General features: G+C 51.7%; 3 protein-coding genes and 1 long non-coding RNA gene across 8 annotated transcripts in view; 3 read left to right on the top strand and 1 right to left on the bottom strand.

Moving 5' to 3' along the window:
- LOC139080765 (uncharacterized) overlaps nucleotides 1-24,061 on the top strand; it is an 88,489-nt gene that overhangs the window by 26,256 nt on the left and 38,172 nt on the right. The window lies entirely within an intron of this gene.
- On the top strand, nucleotides 1,932-3,382 carry LOC139080764 (uncharacterized). 2 transcript variants are annotated; one of them, XM_070602947.1, is made up of 3 exons: nucleotides 1,932-2,574; nucleotides 2,788-2,976; nucleotides 3,199-3,382. In XM_070602947.1, the coding sequence occupies exons 1-3, from the start codon at nucleotides 2,074-2,076 to the stop codon at nucleotides 3,232-3,234; spliced, it is 726 nt and encodes a 241-aa protein (XP_070459048.1). In that variant the 5' UTR covers nucleotides 1,932-2,073; the 3' UTR covers nucleotides 3,235-3,382. The 2 variants fall into 2 exon arrangements, with proteins under 2 accessions (XP_070459048.1, XP_070459047.1); XM_070602946.1 differs by having other exon boundaries at nucleotides 1,932-2,976.
- On the top strand, nucleotides 5,829-11,111 carry LOC103548741 (UL16-binding protein 3-like). 2 transcript variants are annotated; one of them, XM_008516675.2, is made up of 5 exons: nucleotides 5,834-5,973; nucleotides 6,897-7,160; nucleotides 7,405-7,680; nucleotides 8,305-8,437; nucleotides 9,663-10,193. In XM_008516675.2, exons 1-4 carry the CDS (start codon nucleotides 5,889-5,891, stop codon nucleotides 8,412-8,414), a joined length of 735 nt encoding a protein of 244 aa, XP_008514897.2. In that variant the 5' UTR covers nucleotides 5,834-5,888; the 3' UTR covers nucleotides 8,415-8,437; nucleotides 9,663-10,193. The 2 variants fall into 2 exon arrangements, with proteins under 2 accessions (XP_070459054.1, XP_008514897.2); XM_070602953.1 differs by lacking the exon at nucleotides 8,305-8,437 and having other exon boundaries at nucleotides 5,829-5,973; nucleotides 9,663-11,111.
- Nucleotides 18,468-23,562, bottom strand: LOC103548743 (UL16-binding protein 1-like). Its single transcript, XM_070602954.1, has 3 exons — nucleotides 23,305-23,562; nucleotides 22,789-23,064; nucleotides 18,468-22,102 (listed from the first exon to the last, which is right to left on the bottom strand). The coding sequence occupies exons 1-3, from the start codon at nucleotides 23,381-23,383 to the stop codon at nucleotides 21,984-21,986; spliced, it is 474 nt and encodes a 157-aa protein (XP_070459055.1). The 5' UTR covers nucleotides 23,384-23,562; the 3' UTR covers nucleotides 18,468-21,983.

Below are 24,061 nucleotides of genomic sequence, written 5' to 3'. Positions count from 1 at the left end.
TTGATCCCGGAGCCAGAGGGATCCAGGAGGAGTGGGAGAACAGCCAGGACCTGGCAGAGCATTTCAGGAAGCTCTCAGCAGGAGACTGCAGTCACTGGCTGAGGGAATTCTTAGAACACTGGGAGAAAGTGCTGGAGCCCACAGGTAACTGAGCAGGGGCAGAGGATGGGGTAGCTCTCTGTAAGGTCTACTGCCTCCCCGTGTGGATGTGAGTCTGTGTGGGTATTTGAAAATTTGACGGATGGATCGATTGATTGATTCCCGGTGGACTTCCTGTCTGGAGAGTCAGCGACTGCCACAGGACTTCCCACCATCCTCCTTTCCCATCCCTCCTCTCTCAGCATAGGAGCCCCCTCGCCCGTTGACCAATGATCCAGTTACTTTGGATGTTAGATGGTCCCCAAATCTCTCTGCATCATTGTGCTTCCAAGCCTTCTGTTCTTCCTCTGTTTTAGTTATTTCTTAACCAGGTAAAATATCCCTTTTTATGAAACCTTCACCACCCTCCCAGACAGAACTAAGCACCCCCAATTCTGTCATCTTCAAAAAAGTCTACCCACAGTAAACATGTCACCCCATAGGGTGATCAGATGGACATTTGCTGTCTCCCTCAGCACAAACATGAGGTCCATGAGGACACAGCACATCCCCTGTTTATCTTTATCCCTCAGGACACTGTCATACTGAAGGAAAGGCTTTCTATCCACTGAGCCCTGGACTTCCCACCAGGGCTGTTCAGGTCTGGCCTGAGGTTTGACAGTGAGGTCGAGGCAAAGAGAGTGAGCATCTGTGAGAGAAAACGCAGGTGTGGCCCTGGGACTCCCTCTGAAGGGCCTCGCTGCAGGGGGAGGAGTTGCCATCCCAGCCCCCTCCATCTTCTGGATCCTTGTCCTGTCTCCCCTTTACCTGGCTGAGGTTTAGGAAAACACTTTGATGTAAAATCCGTGGTACCATGGACTCCCCAGGTGGACATTCTGTTATCAGGAGGATTCATGTGACAAATATTTTTAACAACATCTACCAAATTGTGAAGTAGAAAATATACACGACAGTTTTTGTCCTCCTGGGACTTAAAATAAGCTGAACAGACAGGACTTTCAACAGAAAGGGAAAAAAGACACCATGGGACACACGCCAAATTCCTGGTGAGTCCTGGGTACTCAGGAAAGGCTTCCTGGAGCAGAAGGTGAGACCCGGCAGGAGAGGGAGAGCTGTCACATGTGAGCACAGTACCAGGTGGGGTGCCTGAGGCTGGGGTCCACACCCTCCAGAACTGAGTGTAGGTAGGTAACACCTGGGAGCGGGTCCAGCTACACCACACCCTCACTGTGGTGAGAGCACATAGGCAGGTGCTCATCTGCCTGAAACCTGGGTGAAGTCCTCCGTTTCCTTGTCTCCTCACCCTCCCAGCCAGGAAAGGAGATTCCAGGACACTCATCATGGTTCAGAATGTTCCAGGCTCCTACCAGCAGCAGAATGTGCCAAAGAAGACAAGCAGTGTGACATGGCAGCGACATTTTAGGAGAGTAACTCGCAAAAGTGGCTAGGCATGGTGGGACCTGCCCAACGTCCTCACTCTAGGACCACTGAGGAGAAACTACTGAAATCCAATGGGAAGAACAATTATACCAAAGGAACATTTTGTAAGTAATCAAAATGTAGGTGCTTATGTTTTTTTTTCAAAAAGTGACATAAAAAACAAAATTCACTTTAAGTAACCTCTCTTTCTTCTCTACCCACTGCAAAAACCTCTTCCGCTGTGAGCAAGGCTGCTGGAGGCGAAGCGAGCTCCTCTCCCCACCTTCCACAAACTACCTTCCTGTCCCTTCTCCCGCTGCGTCTTTGCCCCCCCCCCCCATCTTCCCCTCCATCATGCCCTGCTCTCTCTCACCTCCTCTCTCCGCTCCTAACCTCTCAAACTCTTTCCTCTCAGATGATTAAGATTCGCTGTCACCAAGTGCACCGGATGTTAAGCAAACTCACTGAGGACAGACAGCACCTGCTCTGTCGTAAAGACGGGGTGACCATGGATTCCAACCATCCTGCTGGAGCCCAGGCCTCAAGAAACCCCAGATGTCATTGCTGGTCTCTGTCCACCTGCCGGCTCCAGACTCCTCCGAGGGCACCGGAGGAGCAAGGTCAGAGCAGAAAGTCTACGGATTTCCGTCCTCTCCCCATCCAGCGGCAGCACCCCCTCCTCCGCCCTGCAGCTGGCTCGCAAGTGGGCCCCCACGCTGGTCCCAGCCTAGTCTCAGGGGCTTCGGGAGGACGCACCCGGCCCTGGGTCTTCCTCCCCCCGCTCCTCCCCTCCTCATCTTCTCGGGTCTGAAGCCGGCGGGCCAGGAGCGCAGTCCTGGACTACGCCAGTCCATGCTGGTGGCTGCGCGTCTGTCCAGGTCCCGCTGGGGCGGGGGGCCGAGGACCGTCCCCGGGGCGCCGGGTCAGTTCTCCGCACGAGGGTCGGGGACACTGAGGATCGATCGCGGCTGCGGCGAGGGGACCGAGGAACTGGCCGCCGCCCTTTCACCAGATGCTGTTTGCAGATGTGGCGGCGTCTGCAGACTTGAACCACAAGTAAAGTTCTCTGAGCCGGAGCTCGGCGCGGTGCCCTGGCGGGCGGGGCGAGGGAATCAGGACCCGCAGGCACTGCGCCAAGGCCGCCAGGCGATGCCCCCGCGCTCGGGGACACTGTGGTCACCAGGTGGGATCCGTGCCGGGAACAGCCTTAGGGAGAAGGAGGGGACTCCGCCTGGGGGAGCAATGAGAGGGCGTTCTCTGCACCACCAGGAAATGCGGGTGACGCTCAAGTTCCTTCCTGCTGCAACTCCAAAGGATGCGGGTGACGCACAGATTCCTCTCTGCTGCCAACTCCAGGGGACCTTGGAGACCGGGGTCTGGAAGAGGGGCAGACAAAGGACTCACAGAGCCACCTTCCCGTCCCCCCTGCCTTATATCCACTATCTCTACCCCAACCAGGTGTGTCCACTCCCACTCTTCTGACACCCCCAGGCTTCCTCACCCCACCCCCTTCCCTACTCTGTCTCCGCCCAGTCTTCTTCATACACAAACATACACATTCCTCCTCCATGGGTGTTTTGGGACACCCACTCCCAACCTTGTGCCTGCAAGGAGGAGTTTATCCATGCGCCCTTTGTAGGCTGGAGAGGCCAAAGAGAGTGTAATTGTGTCTTTGGTCAGAGTCTCCAGGCTGAGTCTCTGAGGAGCAGAAACTGAGGAGTTGAAACCAGCTCAGCCGTGTTAGGCGTGGGAGGGACCCAGCAGGCTGACTTACCACGGCAACCCTGGTGGCACTACCTGACAGCTGTCACTCATTCTTGGATGGAGTTCCTCATAAGTCTGGCTAAAATAAATAATAAAAATAAAATAAAATAAAAGTACGTGGTATCAGGCATTTAATTTATTCTCCCGACTGTCTTTCCCCCTTTTGGGAACAAGATCAATCTGGTTATACATCAAACAAGCCTTGGGATGTTGGTGTTCTCTACATGTGGAGGGAGGTGAGGACCAGGGGTGTCACTTTTCCACTCCAAATTGATTGATAAAGTTTCTCCTCACACTTCCTGAAGATAATGAGTCATCTTCTCCCGCCTCCTCTGGGTCCTCACACCCGAGTTCACAGAAAGAAGATCACACTTGGTGAGAGGGATTTGTATACTCGTGTGCTCCACATTCACGTGGGCATTGGGAATACAATTTGTCCCCGTATCACTTTTGCTACAGAGCCTAGGAACATGCTGTTGCTCAGTCACTCTGAGATCAATGAAGTCCCTTGAGGAACAGGAGCTGAGAGAGGGCTTTCCTCGTGCATGGGGCCCACTTTACAGCACAACCATCCATGGTGAAAGCGTACCCGAATCTATGAGTCTAATTGCACCTCCACTCACTTCATCGCTATGAATGCTGCCCATCCCCCACAGTGAAGCCCCAATGCATCCTCATCTTGGTCTTTGTGAGGGTGGCGGATGTGGTGAGCCAAAATGAGAGGGAGGTTGGAGTCCAGTGGGCCCTGCCTGCTGGGGGTTCCTTGCCTCCTGTGAGGACTGGGGAGACCCTGAGTCCCACTCTGCCCCATCCATGAGCCTTTTCCCCTTCCAATGAGGAAAATACACTAAGGCCTCCTACTGCACATGTTCTCCATGTGGAGAGGATGAGCTCCAAGGGAGGAGAAGTCCCCAACATCCGGAGGCTGCGGGAACGTGGAGGAGGCCCGTGCCAGGACACAGGGCCTAGGTGCACTTGAGGACTGAGACATGGGATAGCAGCAAACTCTGTGAATTCACAGGTGTAAAGGAGATGAGAAGGTTCTGGCCTGATTTGCTAGGTTCTTTATGCAGGAGGGGCCTGTGCTGGGTGGTGTGGAAGACCAGAGACACACAAGGAGTGGGCAGGACCGAGGTTTGGGTGTGCAAGGTCTTGGTGGGCCCAGATGATCTGTGTGTGGGAAGAGACTCCCATGCATAGGGCTGGGGACAGGAGCCTGGAGTGAATCCCCGGGAGGAGGCAACCAGGAAGGGCCTGGCAGCCCGACCCCGTGAGGTGGGTGAAGTGGGCAATTGACTGGGAGAACAGGAGGAGGGCAGAAGGCTGGCATTAGATCACTGGTGGGATGGCCTGGTGGGAGGAGGACAGGCCTCTGTGGGAACCTGGGCTGTTCCCGGCTCACCCCCATGCAAGCTCCTGGTCCCTAGACTCACACCAGGCCACAGATTGTGAGGAATTGCCTCCTGAAGCAATTTTAATGGAAATGCACTATAGATCACACTTCCAGAAACAGGAATCGGGTATCTGGATGAAATTCTGGCTGCTTGTCCTCTGCTATCTTCTTCATCTTTCATTGCATCAATTTCCACATTTGTAACTTAGGAAATGCTGCCTCAGGGAGTGACCAGGGATTCAATGAAGACATGGTGCAGGTGACCCTCAGCAAGCATCATGCTGAGAACTCACCTCAGGTCTCCTAACTCAGGTGTGAGTGCTGCCTGGTCGGGAGTCCTGGACCAGGGTCGCTGGTGATGAGAGAGACGGATCATGCACTGCCTTCCTCTGTCACTTCAAGTGCCTTTGACGTGTGGAATTAAAGCCCCATCAGGCCCCACTGGGGAGAAATCAAGCATCTTTCTCACCCTCAACATACGAGTGTTTCCCTCATCATGTCCTGGTGAGTCCACCATTCCTGAAATGCCTGGCGAACAGTGTGAGAATCCCACAGCCACAGAGGCTAAACCCGCAGTGCAGGATCAGCGGCCCGGGGAGGAGAACCCTCTAGAAGCCTCCAGGCTGCACCGGCACCGCTTTGAATCCTTGCCTGCAGCAGAAACTGGGAAATACACATTCGGAGGTCTGCACCCCAAACTTTCCCAAACACGAGTTACTTTATCTACAAAAAGGCCTTGGGCTCCGCTGGGATCAAAACTACTAGAAAACATCCCGTCAATGACACAGCTAAGGGCTGTGTTCAGTCCCCTTCATGAAGACGGGAGTATTCTGGAGAAGGAAAATCTTGCGTTATTTAAGAAGAGAGGAGTGATTGTGAACATGGAATAGAGACGGGAGGGCCAGGAGGATGAGTGCAGGAAAGAAGGGCTGAGGGGCAGGGGGAAAAGGGAGAGAGACTTCGGCTGCATGAGGAGACTGGAAATAATGAATGACGTGAGAGTCACCAGACCCACCAGACCCAGACCAGGAGAGAGACGGGGCGGGAGGAGTCTTCCGGCATGGCCTGGGAAGCTGGCCAGGAGTGCGAGGAGGGCGAGGAGAGGGGGCCCTGGGGTGAATGTCGGCGGACGTCTGGCCCCGCGCCCAGAACACTTGTGTCAGTGGGGCCAGTGGGACGGGCAGCTGGGTCCCCGTCCCTGCTGCATGTAGCAATGTGGTGGACTGCAGGCTCCAAGTTCACTCTGGGTCTCCTGTCCCTGGTCCTGCTCCCTCAGCGGGCCTGGGGCCTGGCGGCAAGTGAGTTCGGAATGGAACCTGGAGGGAAGTGTGGTGAGGGATGGTTTAGAACTGGGAAGGGGACGCGGGGCTCACGGGCGCTCGGGTGCCTTCTCGGGCAGTGGTGCTGCCTTCTCCCCTTAAGTTTCCACTGCGGGCTCGTGTCCAGAGGAGTGGTTGTCTCCTCTGGGCAAGGGGTGGGCCAGGGAGAGAGGCGACTCTGGCGAATAAGAAATGCTGAAGAATGGGGGTAGGGACGTGGGTGCAGGGGAGGGAGAGAGGGCGCGGCGGGAAAGGCTGCTGAACCCCCAGGGCACCCGAGGCTTGGTCAGGACAGGGGACATTCCCACAGGGATGCGAACCCTAGACACCATGTGCCCTTCTCTGCTCACACCACTGTCCCCACACACCCTCCATCCTGCCCACCGCTCTGCCCCAGGAACTTCCCAGCGCCCCTGCCCAGCGGCTCACCGCACCTGCAGACCCAGCCACTGTCCCTCCAGAGTCCCTGCTCCTCCACCCCAGCTCACAGCCTCTCACTGCTCACCTCACCTTGTCCCCACGCACCGCAGTGCCTCCCAACACCTTCCCAAATGGGAACTGTCCCCAGTCGCCTCACTACCAAGGGACCCCTTATCCCCTTGCCTGAGGACACAGTCCAGCAAAGGCCTCCACGCCTTGTCCCCAGAACCTGGAGTAGCAGGGACGGGAGGCGGGGGCGTGGATTCTGCCAGGCAGACACCTCCTGCTCCTCCCCCTCCTTCTGCATTAAGGGAGGGGCACTAGGCTGGAACTGCTGGGTGGGCAGGCAGGTCTGGGTGATGCATGCTGTGCAGCCCAGCCTTTCAGAGACTCTCTGGCTGTCCCTGAGGGGTGGTGGGGGTGGGGGGGCCTAGGGGTTCCTTCTCCCTACCCCAAACCTCACCTGTGTTTTTCCTTCACAGAAGCTCTGTCTCTTTCCTATAACTTCACCGTCCTCCCTAAGGCCAGCCGTGGACAACCTTGGTGTGAGGTTCAAGGCCAGGTCCATGAAAAGACTTTTCTTTCCTATGACTGTGGGAGCCAGGAGGTCAAATCCTTGAGTCTCCTGGGAGAGGAGGTGAAAGGCACGAGGGCCTGGCAAGAACAGATGGAAATGCTGAGAGACGTGGGGTACTTTCTCAGACAGCAACTGCTGGACCTTAAACTAGAGAAATACACGGACAGGGGTAAGTGGGAAAGTCCAAGTGAGCAGGTTATGAGGTTAGGTGCATTGATTGTATTCATGTTAAAAAAAAAAAGAAAAAGGATGTTGGTCATTTCTAAGCAGCCCAGCAGGAAGGGTAGGCCTTGAAGGAGACAATGGGATAGATGCAAAGGGGCCCAGAGGCCGGACAATGGAGTGGGGTGGGGGCAAAGGATTAGTCCAGACCAGAGGCTGACCTCTATCCCATGATGGGGGGGGGGGGGCAGACCCTCTCCCGCTGCAGGGCAGGATGCTGTGTCAGTGGAGAGCCAATGGGCGCACAGCTGCATCCTGGCAGTTCGGCTTCCAAGGACAGACATTCCTCCGCTTTGATTCCAAGAATGGAACCTGGACAGTGCTTCTCCCTGGAGGCAGATGGATGAAAGAGAAGTGGGAGAGTGACAGGCATGTGACTAAGTTCTTCTGGAACATCTCCATGGGAGACTGCAGGAGCTGGCTTGAAAGTTTCATGGTGCACTGGGAGAAAATGCTGGAGACAACAGGTACCTGAGAAGAGGAGGAGGAAGGGGCAGCTCTCTGGAGAAGAGAGCAACACACCCTACAGTGTGTGTGTGTGGTGTGGGGGTTTGAAAGAGTGATCCATCGCCATAGGTCGGCTCTACCATCCTTCCTTTCTCTTCTCACTCCTGGCATCTCTTCCTCACTGCACATGCCTCTTGTCCACTCACCGTGGACTTCTGGCTGACCCCAAACAAGAGGGCATCCTTTGTGTCCAGACCTTTTCTTCTTACTGTTCCCTCTTCTTAGCCTCACTTTCCTTTTGCATCTCAACTGGTTTATTTCTGGAAACCCCTCAATCCCACCCCAAATGTCAGCTGCTGAGAGGACTTCTCTCCCACCACCCTCAGGTGTCACCTCCTCCTCTGTCACAGCAGCAGTGATTGGTGACATTGTAACTCTTGTTTCTTTCATTAGCTGGCTGAGCCCCTTGGGAACAGGGCCCATCTCCTCTCTCTTCCTACCTCAGGGCCTGTCACAGCAGCTGCCACAAGTAGAGGGGGAGAAAATGTCCACATTGCAGGTGTCTGGGGCAGCAGGGGTTGAGGAGGAGTCTCTTCACATTTAGGGTCTGGACAAAGGCTGTCACTCTTCCTTTTCCATTTCAGCATCACCAACTGTGGCCGCAGTTAACGGCCAATCCAGGGCCTCAGTCATTACCCCCATCGCCTGGGTCCTCCTGGTGACCCTCACCTGCTCTATTCTCATTGACCTCTGAGGCTGAGTCTGTCATGGTAACAGGTACTGAGGGCAGATAGCCTGATATGAGGGATGGCGGAAGGGTGGATTCTCAGCCCAACCCTGCCGACTCACTGAACTTTCTCATCATGGGAATGCGATCAGGAGACTAAGGCCTCATACTGTTCCATAGCAATAACTTGGACAAGCTCAGCCCTGGGTTCTGCTGTCTCCTCACTGGAAAGGCCAGTGGGAAAGGGGAGGGGCCCACCCCAAGGCTTAGGGCCTGTTGATACTAAAGGGGTTTAGTAAAGTCAGGCCTGACTCAGACCAGAACCCCTGTTTGGGAGAGTCTGTTTGGGCCCAGTGGGAGGAGGTGTGGGGACAGCAGGCTCACAGGTCAGAGGCAGGACTCACATTTGAGTGAGAGCTGTATGGTGGCTCCATGTGATGTGTCAAGGGTAAGAGGACTCATCCAGGGGGTCAAGAGCAGAGGGGCCTGGGTCTAAGCCCAGGAGGAGGTCTGGGAAGGCCTTGCAGCCTCAACTCAACAGGCTGGAGTGCAGGGCTGCGTGCCCACAGAGGGTGCCGTGAGTCCCAGCAGGTGAGACAGAAGGAGAACAGTAGAGACTGTAGGAGGAGGTCAGGAGGAGGCCCGTCCTCCACGGAACAAGGGGAATCCTGGCTCAGTATGTTGCATCACCTGGCAGCCAGGCTCCTGCAGACCCCAGATCCTGAGCCACTGAGTGGCGCCTCCCTGGAGCAGAGGTGACTCAGGGGATAGGTGGGACTGAGCTGCTATTGGTGCTCACAGATGAGCTGGACCAGGGATGGATGCGGCAGGGACCATCACACTGAGAGCTCTGTGTGCTGCTAGCTAAGAGGCTGGGAGAGGAGGAAAAGACAGGTATTTGCCAGCAACCTTCCCCAAGGCTACAGGTATCGGGATGCAGGCCCTTCTCTTCCATCAGAGCTCCCACCAGGTCCTTTAGGCCCTCCCATCAGAGGCTGAACCAGGACCTGAGTAAAGGGAGCAGGTGATTTGTTACTTGATCTAGTCGTGAACGTAAACATTTGGCAGCAGGGCCTGGGGCTGCCTGTGGTGTGGGAAAGGGTGGGGGAGATTGGGACAAACTGGTGGAACCAGGGAGCAGGTGACAGGTGGGGAGAAATACATGACCCTCAGTGAGGGCTGTACTCAAGATGAGGAGTGAGGGGGAAGCTGACCCTGGAGACCTGACCCAGGATTTCCTCAGCCACTTGGAGCAACACTGTTTCTTTTCTGAAGGCTGACGATGCTCCCGAGGAGGTCCTGGGTGTGTGGTCCGTGTCACGACTCTGCCTTTTGGTTGGCTGCCTTTGGATCACCTGCTGTTTATTTCAAGACCACCAGGAGCTCAGACCTTACAAATCCAGAGACCACCATGAGATCATGATGAGACTGTCCATGCAACATCTCAGGTCCCTTACTGCATTGGGCGGTTCTCCTATTCAGCGCCTTTTGTTAACATATAGTGCCCCTTCTTCTTGGTGCTCAGTGGTGGGATTCCTGCATTTCAACCTGAACTGCTCCAGCAAGAAATATGAAGAAATATGAAGGAGAACGGTTTCCATCTTGTCTGCATCCTGACCCTGTTCTTGCAAATGTTGTTGTCAGAAAAATATCACGTCAGACTGCAGAACCTCAGGGATTCTTTCTCTATCCTGAAAAACAACCTCATTGACTTTTCAACAGAGCAACGTTTTCTTTATGATTTTCCCCTTTTGTAACTTACCACCCTTCAATGATATTTAAATAAATCTCTCTATTCTAAAAAAATTAATCGTTTTTACGTTTTCTTTTACCACCCAGTAGAGACTTTGTGGCATCGCTATTCCTCCACGTTGCGGGGCACTTACAGCTGGTGATTCTGCTGGATTTTGTGGAAAGAGAGAATTGAAGGATCCCTCTGAAATGAACAAGCAGTCCAGCTGTCGGTCGCCAGTTTATCCTGATGCCCCGATAGAAACAAATATTCTGGGACTTAAGGAAGGAGGATCTTCCTGATTTCAGCCCAGATCCCCCGCCCCAGCAGTGACTGTCCTGTGATCCCTCCACCCTGGCTCGCCTCCTTCAGTGAGAAGTCCGTCTTCACAGCAGAAGCAGCTCTACCTGTAAGAGGTGTTTTCTTTCCCCTCAGACACAGGATCAGTATCCAGAATATATAGTGACCTCCCACAAATCCGTAAAAATAAGTCCAATTCTCCTAACATTTGAGCAAATGTTTTCAGCAGTTGGGAGAAGGTGAATAAGCCTATGAGAAAACTGAACATGTCCCAAATCATCAAGATCATGCAGAAAAACAGTGTGCACCCTTACACACCCAGCAAACGCACACGCTGTGAAACATATCAAGTCATGGACAGGAAATGGAATAGCAGGAGTTCTCCTACACTGTTAGTAGGAGTATAAATGGAGTCACTCCCTTGACATATGTTTTACCAGATCCCCACAGTGGACGATGTGTTCTTCCTATGACACGGCTGTCCCAGTGTTAATTCCAGGCTGGCAAAGGTGGACCCCAGAGCGTGTGGAGATATTGTTCATTGCAGTGCTGTGTGACGTAGCAAAAACTAGCATTAAGATATCCAACTGAAGTAGGATATATTTCTTAAAATGGTTAAAAGATTTCTATTTCTATTTCAGAGTAGATTATCTGAAATTCTGTTAAAAATAAAACCACCACATGACAGATGCAAAACTTTTAAACCTTTCCAATATATATTCGAAAACTTCTGGTTGACAAACAATAGCAGTGTTCGCATGAATCCAAATCTCTCCACATACATTTAAAAATTACCCAGGTCAACAAAAGGGGCAAAGAAAATACCTTAACCCACATCTTCAGCTGATAAAGGACATGAAAAATACCTCAGTCCATCAGTTCCTTTGAATCGACAGAACATTATTATGACAATGTTGAAACTTGTGGTGATTATATCGTGGTGATATAGGGGAGCGGCCTGATTAGGAAATACGTTCTAAGTATGTATGTCCTCAGAGGACATCACAAAAAGTGGGGGACATCAATGTGAGAGCTCACTGTTATATGGTTCAGCAAGAGAGGTGCTCGGCACAGTACTCACAACTTCTGTATCACTTTGTGCTCCTATCAAAAGTTCTTATTGGGGGCCAGCCTGGTGGTGAAGGAGTTAAGTCCACATGCTCTGCTTTGGCCGCCTGGGGTTCGCTGGTTCAGATCCCCAGTGCAGACCTACGCATGGCTTGTCAAGCCATGCTGTGGTAGGCGTCCCACATATAAAGGAGAGGAAGATGGCCATGGATGTTAGCTCAGCGCCAGTCTTCCTAAAAAAAAAAGTTTTTATTGTTGCTGAAAATGGGAATGTAAGAAAAACTTAGTTATCAGAATGTGATGGAAGAAGGTAAATGCCTCAAGAAATACAGTAGACATCCTGCTCCTTGTCTAGAGGCAGGTCCTCCCCCGATGTTCCCTTCTCACCCACTGTGCTCCAGCCTTCCTCAGCTTCTCCCTCCTCCACCTCATCAGCATGGTCAGCAGAGGCCCTTCTAAAAATGAAAGCAGCTCAGACCAGGAATGGGGGTGTGCAAATTCGCTGTTACAGATCCTGAGCCTCACTTGGATGTGCTAGTTGGCAGGGAACTGACTCAGAGAAAAGGGCTTAGCAGCTCTTCTGAGCTTAGATCCATCCTGTACAGTGTTTGTGTGTGTGTGTGTGTGTGTGTGTGTGTCTGTCTGTCTGTCTGTCTGTGTTTGTGAGTATGTTCCCAATGACTTTTCCTCTTGAAACTCATGACTGCTGAGGGCTTTCCCACATATCCTTTTAGTCGCATTTAACCTGCTGAAATCTCTTCCTCTCCAATACCCTAAGCACCAGCCACTCTGGCCCACCAGCCAGTCCTCACCGTCGTGCTTGCAGGCTTTCTGTGCTGGCCTATCCTCTGTCAGGTAGTCTGGTTGCCACTGGTCACGACCGTGTGGAACTTCAGAGCTGAGCACAAATATCATCTCCCGTTAAGTCTTCCTTACCCTGCTGTTTTAGTCACAGTTCTCCAGAGACCCAGGACCGGATTGATGTGGAGAGAGAGAGAATGATTAGAAGGAATGAGCTCATGTGATAATGGAGACCATCGAGTCCACAATCTGCAGCGTAGACTGGCACACTGGAGCCCAGTGTAGCCAATGCTGCAGATGAAGTCTGAAGGCAGTTTGCTGGGGGAATCCCCCTCTTAGGGGACATCAGTCGTTTTGATCCTTTCTGGTCTTCAACTGATTTGACAAGGCCTACCGACATCATGGAGGACAATCTCCTTTACTCCAAGTTCACCAATTTAAATGTTCATCTCATCCAAAACGTTCTCCAAATTGACAGATAAAATTTCCCATCACACATCCCCAAGATAATGAATCATCTTTTCCCCCCTCCTCTGGGTCCTCACACCCGAGTTCACAGAAAGAAGATCACCCTTGGTGAGAGGGATTTGTATACTCGTGTGTTCCACATTCACGTGGGCATTGGGAATACAATTTGTCCCCGTATCACTTTTGCTACAGAGCCTAGGACATGCTCTTGCTCAGTCACTCTGAGATCAATGAAGTCCCTTGAGGAACAGGAGCTGAGAGAGGGCTCTCCTCCTGCATGGGGCCCACTTTACAGCACAACCGTCTGTGGTGAAAGCATACTCAAATCTATGGGTCTAATTGCACCTCCACTCAGTTCATTGCTATGAATGCTGCCCATCCCCCACAGTGAAGCCCCAATGCATCCTCATCTTGGACCTTGTGAGAGTAGCAGATATTGTGAGCAGAAATGAGAGGGAGGTTGGAGTCCAGTGGGCCCTGCCTGCTGGGAGGGTCTTTGCCTCCTATGAGGACTGGGGAGACCCTGAGTCCCACTCTGCCCCATCCATGAGCCTTTTCCCCTTCCAATGAGGAAAATACACTAAGGCCTCCTACTGCACATGTTCTCCATGTGGAGAGGCTGAGCTCCAGGGGAGGAGAAGTCCCCAACATCCGGAGGCTGTGGGAATGTGGAGGAGGCCCATGCCAGGACACAGGGCCTGGGCGCACTTGAGGACAGGGACATAGGACGGCTGCAAGTTCTGTGAATTCACAGGTGTAAAGGAGATGAGAAGGTTCTGGCCTGATTCCCTAGGGTCTCTATGCAGGAGGGGCCTGTGCTGGGTGGTGTGGAAGACCAGAGACACACAGGGGGTGAGCAGGTCCCAGGTTTGGGTGGGGCAAGGTCTTGGTGGGCCCAGGTGATCTGCATGTGGAAAGAGACTCCCATGCATAGGGTTGGGGGACAGGAGCCTGGGTTGAATCCCTGGGAGGAGGCAACCAGGAAGGGCCTGGCAGCCCCACCCATGAGGCTGGGGGAAGTAGGCAAGTGACTGGGAGAACAGGAGAAGGCAGAAGACTGGCAGTAGAGACCTGGCAGGATGGCCTGGTGGGAGGAGGACAGGCCTCTGTGGGAACCTGGGTTGTTCCTGGCTCACCCCCATGCAAGCTCCTGGTCCACAGCAGACCCCAAGTTGGGTGGAATAGGCTCCTGAAGAAATGTTAATGGATATAGACTATAGATCACAATTACAGAAGCAGGAATCAGGAATCTGGATGAAATTCTGGCTTCTTTCCCTATGTTAGCTGCTTCATCTTTCATTCCATCCATTTCCTCATTTGTAACACAGCAAATGCTATCTCAGGGAATGACAAGCGATTCAATGAAGACATGGTGCAAGTGGCCCTGAGCCACACTTGCTGAGGACTCCCCTCACGTCTCCTAGGAAAGTCATGGGCCAGGGTCCCTGGTGATGAGAAAGATGGACCATGCACTGCCTTCCTTTCTCACCTGAGGTGTCTTTGATGTGCGGAAAAACCCCCAAACACAAGACCCACCAAACAAGAATCAAGAATCTCTCAGGCTCAGCAGTCTGTGCTTTACCTCTTCATCCCCACATGAGCCCACCATTACTTAAATACTTGTTGGACAAGAGTCAGGTAAAAGTCAAAAAACCTACAAACACCATGTGCAGAAGCAGCAGCCTGGGGAGGGGATCCCTCTAGAGGCCTCCAAATGGTGCTGGAGCAGCTCTGAATCCTTGTCTGCAGGAGAAACTAGGACATACAAATTCAGAACTCGGCACCCCAAACTGTCCCAAAGAGGAGTTACTTCGCTAACAAAAGTTCTTGGGCTCCAATGGGAGGGAAATTCCTAGAAAACATAGATGATGACCAGACAGCCAAGGCCTGTGTTCAGTCCCTTTCGTTACGACAGGAATGCTCTCGACAATAAAACTCTTGGGTCATTTAAGTAGAGCAGGAACGGATGTGAGTTTGCAACAGAAACAGGAGGGGCAGAAGGATGGGCGCAGGAAATGAGGGCCAAGGTGCAAGAGGAGAAAGGAGAGAAACTTCAGTGGGAAGAGGAGAGGAAATGACCTCCCTAAACCCTTCAGCACCGTACTAGGCAGTGAGGTCGGGGGAGTTGGGAAACACAACCAAGAGAAACACCACGGGCTGGGCATGCAGGACCACAGGCCCTAAGCCTTGGCATGCGGTCCTCCCCTATCCCACTGGCCTGGCCAGTGAGGAGATGTCAGAACTCAGAGACGAGCTTGTCCAAGTTATTGCTATGGAGCCATATGAGGTCTCAGTTTCCTGGTCTCTTTTCCATGATGAGAACGTTCAGTGAGGGGCAGGGGTTGGAATGGGAATTCTCCTTTGCCCGTCCTCAAACCGGGCTATCAGCTCTCAGTACCTGTGACTGTAAACGACTCAGCCTAGGATGCAAAGCAGAATACAGCAGGTGAGGGTCACCGGAAGGACCCAATTGATGGGCATGATGGCTGTGACCCTGGATTGGGCTGCAGCTGAGGCCGTGGTCGGTGATGCTGAAATGGAAAAGGAAGAATAACAGCCTTCGTCCAGACCCCAAATCTCCTCTGTGGTGACTCTTCCTCAGCTCCTGCTGCCCCAGACAGTCCTACAATGCATTTTCTCCCCTCTCCTGTTCTCCCAGTCACTTGCCCACTTCACCCAGCTTCATGGGTGGGGCTGCCGGACCCTTCCTGGTTGCCTCCTCCCAGGGATTAAACGCAGGCTCCTGTCCCCAGCCCTATACATGAGAGTCTCTTCCCACACACAGATCACCTGGGCCCACCAAACTCCTGCCCCACCCAAACCGGGGTCCTGCCCACCCCCTGTGTGTCTCTGGTCTTCCACACCACCCAGCACAGGACCCTCCTGCATAAAGAACCTAGTGAATCAGGCTAAAACATTCAGGTCTCCTTTATACCAGCCAATTAACAGAATTAGCTGTACCCCATGTCCCTAGTACAGACAGGCCCTGTGCTCTGGTGCACGCCTTCTCCACTTTCCCACGGCCTCAGGAGCTGGGGACTTCCTATCAATTGCAGCTCCTCCTTTCCACATGGAGAATGTGTGCAGTCTAAGCTCCTAGTCTATTTTCTCATTTAATGGGGAAAATGTGCAGTGGATGGTGGCAAAGTGGGACTCAGGGGTCTGGCCAGGCATCACATCTGGCAAAGACCTCCCCAGAGGACAGAGGCTACTGAACTCCAACCTCTCTCTCATTTCTGCTCATAATATACACTGCCCTCTCAAGGACCAGGACAAGGAGGCATTAGGGTCTTCCCACTGGGGATAGGCAGAGTGTTCAAAGCGATGAGTTGAGGTGGGACTAAAGCCACGGAGTCGGGGATGGTTTGGCCACGGATGGTTGTGCTGTAAAGTGGGGCCCCATGCATGAGGACAGCCCTCTCTCAGCTCCTGTTCCCCAAGGGAATTCAATTGATCCCAGAGTCATTGAGCTATAGCATGTCCTACCTTCCATAAAACAAAAGTGATAAAGGGACATATTATATTCCCAATGCCCACATGAAGTGTGGAGGACACAAATATACAAATATCTCTCACCAAGTGTGATGTTCTTACTGTTCAGACAGAGAGGAGGGGAGAGGAGATGACTCATTCATCCTGGGGATGTGTGATGGGAAATTTTATCTCTCAACTTGGAGAATGTTTTGGATGAGATGAACATTTAAATCAGCGAACTTTGAGTAAAGGGGATAGTCCTCCATTAAGTAATGTTGGTGGGCCTTGTCAAATCAGTTGAAGGCCTGAAAGGAGCAAAGAGACTGGCATCCTCAAAGAAAAGGGAATCCCCAGCAGACTGCCTTCAGACTTCGTCTGCACCATTGGCTCTACGGGGTCCAGTGAGCTAGTCTACACAGCAGATTGTGGACTCGATGGCCTCCATAATCATGTGAGCCCATTCTTTATAATTCTCTCTCTCTCTCTCTCTCCACATCAATCCGGTCCTGGTCTCTGGAGAACCGTGACTAAAACAGGAGGATAAGGAAGACAACGGGGGATGATATTTCTGCCTAGCTTTCAAGTTCCGCAGGGCATTGACCAGTGGGTACTGGAATCCCCAACAGAGGATTATGTCAGCACAGAAAGCCTGGAAGCGTGATGGTGATGACCAGCAGGTGGGCCAGAGTGGCTGGTCTTTAGGGTATTGGAGAAGAAGAGATTTCAGCAGGTGAAATGTGACTAAGAGGATACATGGGAAATCCCTAAGCGGTCATGAGTTTCAAGCAGAGAAGTCATTGGGAACACTCACACACACACAAACAGACACAGACACACACATCCCCTGTAAAGGATGGCTCTAATCTCAGAAGAGCTGACAAGCCCTTTTCTCTGAGTCAGGTACCTGCCAGCTCCTGCATCCAAGTGAGAGTCAGGATCTGTAACAGAGAATTTGCACACCTTCTATTCCAGGCCTGACCTGCTTTTCTGTCTAGAGAGGCCTGGGCTGACCATGCGGTTGAGGTGGAGGAGGGAGAAGCTGAGGGAGGCTGGAGCACAGAAGGCGAGAAGGGAACATCGGGGAGGACACGCCACCCCAGGAGGCAGGAGCTCTGTTATATTGCTTGAGGCTTTAACCTTCTTCCATCACATTCCGAAAATTAAGTTTTTCTTTGATTCTCATTTTCAGTAGCAATAAAACTTTTGATAGAAGCATAAAGTGATACAGAAGTTGTGAGTACTGTGCAGAGCACCTCTCTTGCTGAACCATATGATACTGAGCTGTCACATTGATGTTCCCCACTTTTGGTGATGTCCTCTGATGCCGTATACTTAGTACGTATTTCCTCCAAACCAGGGTGCTCCCCTACCCCACAATATAATCACCGACATAGACTTCCGGTCACTACATGACCGCTGTCTACTCCTCAGACTCCATTCAAGTGTCAACATTGTTGCAGTAATGTCCTTTCCAGTCAAAGGAACTGATGGGTCGAGGTATTTTTCATGTCCTTGAGCAGCTGAAGACGTGGGTTAAGGTATTTTATTTGCCCCTTTTATTGATCTGGGCAATTTTTAAATGTACGTGGAGAGCTTTAGATTCATGTGACCACTGCTATTGTATGTCAACCGGAAGTTTTCAAATACACATTTGAAAGGTTTAAAAGTTTTGCATCTATCAGCTGGCGGTTTTATTTTTAATAGTATTAAAGACAATCTACTCTGAAGTGGAGAGAAATAGAAATCTTTTCACCATATTGAAAAATATATCCTACTTCAGTTGGCTATCTTAATGCTAGTTTTTTTGGCATGACACACACCACCACAATAGACAACCACATGCTGTGGTGTCCACGTTTGCCAGCCTGGACCCAACAGTGGGATGGCTGTGTAGTAGGAAGAACACATCGTCCACTGTGGGGCACTGGTGAAATACATGTCAAAGGAGTGACTCCATTTACACTCCTACTAACAGTGTAAGCAAACACCCGTTATTCCATTTCCTGTCCTCCACCTGATATATTTCACAGTTTGCCCATTTGCTGGGTGTGAGGATGCCCATTGCTCTTTTCTGTTATCTTGATGATGTGGGATATGTTCAATATCACCTTCTCTGAACTGCTCAAAACCTTTGCTCTAATCTTGGGACAATTAGACTTATTCTTATGGATTTGTAGAAGTTCACTATATATTCTGGATACTGATCCTCTGTCTGAGGGGAAAGAAAACAACTTTCATTTTTTAATTTTTATTTAACTTTTTATTATTATTATTTTTTATTGAGTTATTGACAGGTTACAATCTGGTGAAATTTCAATTGTACATTAATGTTTGTCAGTCATGTTGTAGGTGCACCACTTCACCCTTTGTGCCTACCCCCCACCCCACCTTTCCCCTGGTATCCACTAAACTGTTCTTGGTCCATAGTTTTAAATTCCTCATATGAGTGGAGTCATACACAGATTATCTTTCTCTCGCTGGCTTATTTCACTTAACATAATTCTCTCAAGGTCCATCCATGTTATTTCAAATGGAATGATTTTGTTCTGTTTTGCAGCTGAGTAGTATTCCATTGCATATATGTACCACATCTTCTTTATCCATTCGTCTGTTGATGGGCACTTAGGTTGCTTCCACGTCTTGGCTATTGTAAACAGTGCTGCAATAAACATTGGGGTGCACAGGACTTCTGGGATTGCTGACTTCAGGCTCTTTGGATAAATACCCAGTAGTGGGATGGCTGGATCGTATGGTAGTTCTATTTTTAGTTTTTTGAGAAATCTCCATACTGTTTTCCATAGTGGCTGCACCAGTTTGCATTCCCACCAGCAGTGTATGAGGGTTCCTTTTTCTCCGCAACCTCTCCAACATTTGTTGCTATTAGTTTTAGATATTTTTGTCATTCTAACGGGTGTAAGGTGATATCTTAGTGTAGTTTTGATTTGCATTTCCCTGATGATCACCGATGATGAGCATCTTTTCATGTGCCTATTGGCCATCCGTATATCTTCTTTGGAGAAATGTCTGTTCATGTCTCCAGCCCATTTTTTGATTGGGTTGTTTGATGTTTTGTGGTTGAGTTGTGAGAGTTCTTTATATATTATGGATATTAAGCCTTTGTCAGATATATGACTTAATTTTTATTTAACTTTTTAAAAAAGATTTTATTTTTGCTTTTTCTCCCCAAAGCCCCCTGGGTACACAGTTGTGTATTTTTAGTTGTGGGTCATTCTAGTTGTGCTATGTGGGACGCTGCCTCAGTGTGGCCTGATGAGCAGTGCCATGTTCGCACCCAGGATCTGAACCAGTGAAACCTCGGGCCACTGAAGTGGAGCGCGTGAACTCAACCACTTGGCCACAGGGCCAGCCCCAAAAACAACTTTAGAAGTAGAGATTTTTCGACTGTGCAGACGGACTTCTCACTGAAGGAGGCGAGCCAGGGTGGAGGGATCACAGGACAGTCACTGCTGGGGCGGGGGATCTGGGCTGAAATCAGGAAGATCCTCCTTCCTTAAGTCTCAGAATATTTGTTTCTACCGGGGCATCAGGATAAGCTGGAGACCGACAGCTGGACTTCTTGTTCATTTCAGAAGGATCCTTTAATTCTGTTTTCACAAAATCCAGCAGAATCACCGCTGTAAGTGCCCCACAACGTGGAGGAATAGCGATGCCACGAAGTCTCTACAGGGGATAAAAGAAAACTAAAAAATAATTAAGTTTTTTAGACTATAGAGATGTTTACATAAATGTCACTGTAGGGTAGTAAGTTACTAAAGAGAAAAATCATAAATAAAACATTGTTCTGGGGCCACCAGGTGGTGCAGCGGTTAAGTTCACACATTGTGCTTTGGTGGCCCGCGGTCCGCCGGTTCGGATCCTGGGTGCCAACACTCATCAAGCCATGCTGTGGCAGGCATCCCCCATATAAAGTAGAGGAAGATGGGCATGGATGTTAGCTCAGGGCCTGTCTTCCTCAGCAAAAAGAGGAGGATTGGCAGCAGATGTTAGCTCAGGTCTAATCTTCCTCAAAAAAAAAAATGTTCTTTGCAAAAGACACAGAGGTTGTTTCTCAGGACAGAGAAAGAATCCCTGAGGTTCTGCAGTCTGACACGATATTTTTCTGGCAATATCATTTGCAAGAACAGGGTCAGGATGCAGACAAGAAGGTCATTTTCCAAAACGAAAGAAGAAGACGGAACATGTTCTCCTTCTTGATGTTTCCTGCTCAAGCAGTTCAAGTTGAAGTGCAAGAATTCCGTCACTGAGCACCAAGAGGAAGTGGCACAATATGTTAAGGAAAGGCACCGAAAAGGAGAATCATCCAATGCAATGAGGGACCTGAGATGTCGCATGGACTGTCTCCTCATGATCTCATGGTGGTCTCTGGATTTGTAAGGTCTGAGCTCCTGGTGGTCTAGAAATGAACAGCTGGTAATGCAAAGGTGGCCAACCAAACAGCAGAGTCGTGACACAGACCACACTCTCAGGGCCTCCTTGGGAGCATCGTCAGCCTTCAGAAAGGAAACAGTGTTGGTCCAAGTGGCTCAGGAAATCCTGGGTCAGTTCTCCTGGGTCGACTCCCCAGTCACTCCCCATCTCCAGTGCCACCCTCACTGAGGCTCCTGTATTTCCCCTCAGCTGCCACCCGCTCCCTGGTTCCACCAGCTTGTATCAACCTCCTCCTCCTTTTCCCATATCACGGGCAGCCCCAGGTCCTGATACCAGAAGTTGAGGCTCATGACTATAGCAAGTAATGAATCAATCTGCTCCCTTTACTCAGGTCCTGATTCTCCCTCTGACGGGAGGGCCTAAAGGACCTGGTGGGAGCTCTGATGGAAGAGAAGGGCCTGCATCCTGACACCTGTAGCCTTGGGGAAGGTTGCTGGCAAATACCTGTCTTTTCCTTCTCTCCCAGCCTTTTAGCTGGCAGCACACAGAGCTCTCAGTGTGATTGGCCCTGTCCCCCACCCCATCCATCCCTGGTCCAGCTCAGCTGTGAGCATCAACAGCAGCTCAGTCCCACCTATCTCGAGTCACCTCTGCTCCAGGGAGGCGCCACTCAGTGGCTCAGGATCTGGGGTCTGCAGGAGCCTGGCTGCCAGGTGATGCAACATACTGAGCCAGGATTCCCCTTGTTCCGTGGAGGACGGGCCTCCTCCTGACCTCCTCCTACACAGTCTCTACTGTTCTCCTTCTGTCTCACCTGCTGGGACCCACGGCACCCTCTGTGGGAACGCAGCCCTGAACTCCAGCCTGTTGAGTTGACGCTGCAAGGCCTTCCCAGACCTCCTCCTGGGCTTAGATCCAGGCCCCTCTGCTCTTAGCTTCCTGGATGAGTCCTCTTCCCCTAGATACATCACATAGAGCCACTATGCGGCTCTCACTCAAATGTGAGTCCTGCCCCTGACCTGTGTGCCTGCTGTCCCCACACCACCTCCCACTGGGCCCAAAGAGACTCTCCCAAACAGAGGATGTGGTCTGAGTCAGGCCTGACTTTGCTAAACCCCTTTAGCACCAACAGGCCCTAAGCCTTGGTGTGGGCCCCTCCCCTTTCCCACTCGCCTTCCAGTGAGGAGATCAGAACTCAGAGCTGAACTTGTCCAATTGCTATAGGGCGATATGAGGACTTACTCCCCTGGTCACATTCCCATGATGAGAAAGTTCAGTGAGGGTGCAGGGGTTGGGCTGAGAATCCACCTTTCCCCCCCCTCACACCAGGCTGTCAGCTCTCAGTATCTGTTACCATGAGGGACTCAGCCTCGGAGGCCAAGGAGAAGAGAGCAGGTGAGCATGGTCACCGCGAGGACCCAGGTGATGGGCATGACGGCCGTGGCCCTGGATTGGGCTATAGCTGGGGCCATGGTTGGTGATGCTGAAATGGAAAAGGAAGAGTGACAGCCCTTGTCCAGACCCCATATCTCCTCTGAGGAGACTCCTCCTCAGCTCTTGCTGCCCTAGATGATCCTACAATGCAGACATTTTCCAGCCCTTTACTTGTGGCAGCTGCTGTGACAGGCCCTGAGGTAGGGAGGGAGAGGAGATGGGCCCTGTCCCCAAGGGGCTCACCCAGCTAATGGGGGAAGAAAGGGTTACAATGTAACCAATCGCTGCTGCTGTGAAAGAGGAGGAGGTGACACCTGAGAGTGGTGGGAGAGCAGTCCTCTCAGGAGCTGACATTTGCGGTGGGATTGAAGGATTTCCAAAAATGGAACAGGTGAGATGAAAAAGAATAGTGAGACTAAGAAGAGGGAACAGTAAGAAGAAAAGCTCTGGACACAGAAGGATGCACTCATGTTTGGGGTCAGCCAGAAATCCACGGTGAGTGGATGAGAGACATGTGCAGTGAGGAAGAGATGCCAGGAGTGAGAAGAGAAAGGAAGGGTGGTAGAGCCGACCTATAGCCCTTATTCTCCCAGGAAGAACTCGCTGTGGATGGATCACCCTTTCTCACACACACACACACACACACACACACACACACACACACACACACACAAGGTGAGCTGTGTTGCTCTTGTCTCCAGAGAGCTGTCCCTTCCTCCTCCTCTTCTCAGGTACCTGTTGTCTCCAGCATTTTCTCCCAGTGCACCATGAAACTTTCAAGCAAGCTCCTGCAGTCTCCCATGGAGATCTTCCTGAAGAACTCTGTCACATCCCTGTCACTCTCCCACCTCTCTTTCATCTGTCTGCCTCTAGGGTGAAGCACCTTCCAGGTTCTGTTCTCCGAGTCAAAGAGGAGGAAAGTCTGTCCTTGGGAGCCGAACTGCCAGGATGCGCGCGTGCGTCCATTGGCTTCACACTGACACAGCATCCTGCCCTGCAGCGGGAGAGGGTCTGTCCCCACCGTGGGAAAGAGGTCAGCCTCTGTTCTGGACAAATCCTTTGTCCCCGGCCACCCCAGTGTCCACCCCTCTGGGCCCCTTTGTATCTATCCCATTGTCTCCTCCAAGGCCTGCCCTTTCTGCCGAGCCACATGGGAATGACCAACATGCTCTTTTTTTTTTTTACATGAGTACAATCAACGCACTTAACCCCACAACCTGCTCTCCCCTGCACTTGGACTTTCCCACTTACCCCTGTCCGTGTATTTCTCTAGTTTAAGGTCCAGCAGTTGCTGTCTGAGAAAGTCCCCCACGTCTCTCAGCGTTTCCATCTGTTCTTGCCAGGCCCTCGCGCCTTTTACCTCCTCTCCCAGGAGACTCAAGGATTTGACCTCCTGGCTGCCACAGTCATAGGAAAGAAAAGTCTTTTCATCGACCTGGCCTTGAGCCTCACACCAGGATTGTCCAGGGCTGGCCTTAGGGAGGATAGTGAAGTCATAGCAAAGAGAGTGAGCATCTGTGAAAGGAAAACGCAAGTGAGCGCTGGTGTGGGGAGAAAAAGACCTCTAGGCACCCCCATGGCTCCCATCTCTGCCACAGCCAGAGCGTCTGAAGGGCTGGGCTGAAGAGCAAACCCAGCCCCCGCCCGGCCCCGCCCCTTCAGCAGCTTTAGGCTCGTGCCCATTGGTTGCTGGAGGAGGAGGCGGAGTCTGTCGGGCAGGAACCACGCCCCCGCCTCCCGTCCCTCCTACTCTACGTTCTGGGGGCCAGGAGTGGGGGCTTTTGCTGGTCTGTGTCCTGATGCGAGGGGACAAGGGGTCAGTTGGTAGAGAGGTGACTGGGGGCAGTTCCTATTTGGGAAGGTGTTGGAGGCCCTGAGGTGCATGGGGACGGGGTGAGGAGGGCAGTGAAAGGCTGTGAGCTGGGGCTGGGAAGCAGGGACTCCGGAGGGACAGTGGCTGGGGCTACACGTGCCGTGAGGCGCTGGCCAAGCGCGCTGGGAAACTCCC

Source organism: Equus przewalskii, chromosome 32, assembly GCF_037783145.1.
Source record: "Equus przewalskii isolate Varuska chromosome 32, EquPr2, whole genome shotgun sequence".
NCBI classification, from domain to species: Eukaryota; Metazoa; Chordata; class Mammalia; order Perissodactyla; family Equidae; genus Equus; species Equus przewalskii.
Note: the sequence above shows the minus strand (reverse complement) of the source record. Positions and strands in the feature narration are given on the sequence as shown.

What these genes read in the sequence shown, in the direction of transcription:
- LOC139080764 (XM_070602946.1), top strand. Translation starts at nt 2,074, where the DNA reads ATGTCATTGCTGGTCTCTGTCCACCTGCCGGCTCCAGACTCCTCCGAG. An exon ending in ACTATCTCTACCCCAACCAG is followed by an intron (nt 2,977 to 3,198) that starts GTGTGTCCACTC and finishes GTCTTTGGTCAG; the next exon opens with AGTCTCCAGGCTGAGTCTCT.
- LOC103548741 (XM_008516675.2), top strand. Translation starts at nt 5,889, where the DNA reads ATGTGGTGGACTGCAGGCTCCAAGTTCACTCTGGGTCTCCTGTCCCTG. An exon ending in GGCCTGGGGCCTGGCGGCAA is followed by an intron (nt 5,974 to 6,896) that starts GTGAGTTCGGAA and finishes TTTCCTTCACAG; the next exon opens with AAGCTCTGTCTCTTTCCTAT. An exon ending in AGAGAAATACACGGACAGGG is followed by an intron (nt 7,161 to 7,404) that starts GTAAGTGGGAAA and finishes GGGGGGGGGCAG; the next exon opens with ACCCTCTCCCGCTGCAGGGC.
- LOC103548743 (XM_070602954.1), bottom strand. Translation starts at nt 23,383, where the DNA reads ATGGAAACGCTGAGAGACGTGGGGGACTTTCTCAGACAGCAACTGCTG. An exon ending in AGAGAAATACACGGACAGGG is followed by an intron (nt 23,065 to 23,304) that starts GTAAGTGGGAAA and finishes CGGTGGGGACAG; the next exon opens with ACCCTCTCCCGCTGCAGGGC. An exon ending in GAAAATGCTGGAGACAACAG is followed by an intron (nt 22,103 to 22,788) that starts GTACCTGAGAAG and finishes TTTCCATTTCAG; the next exon opens with CATCACCAACCATGGCCCCA.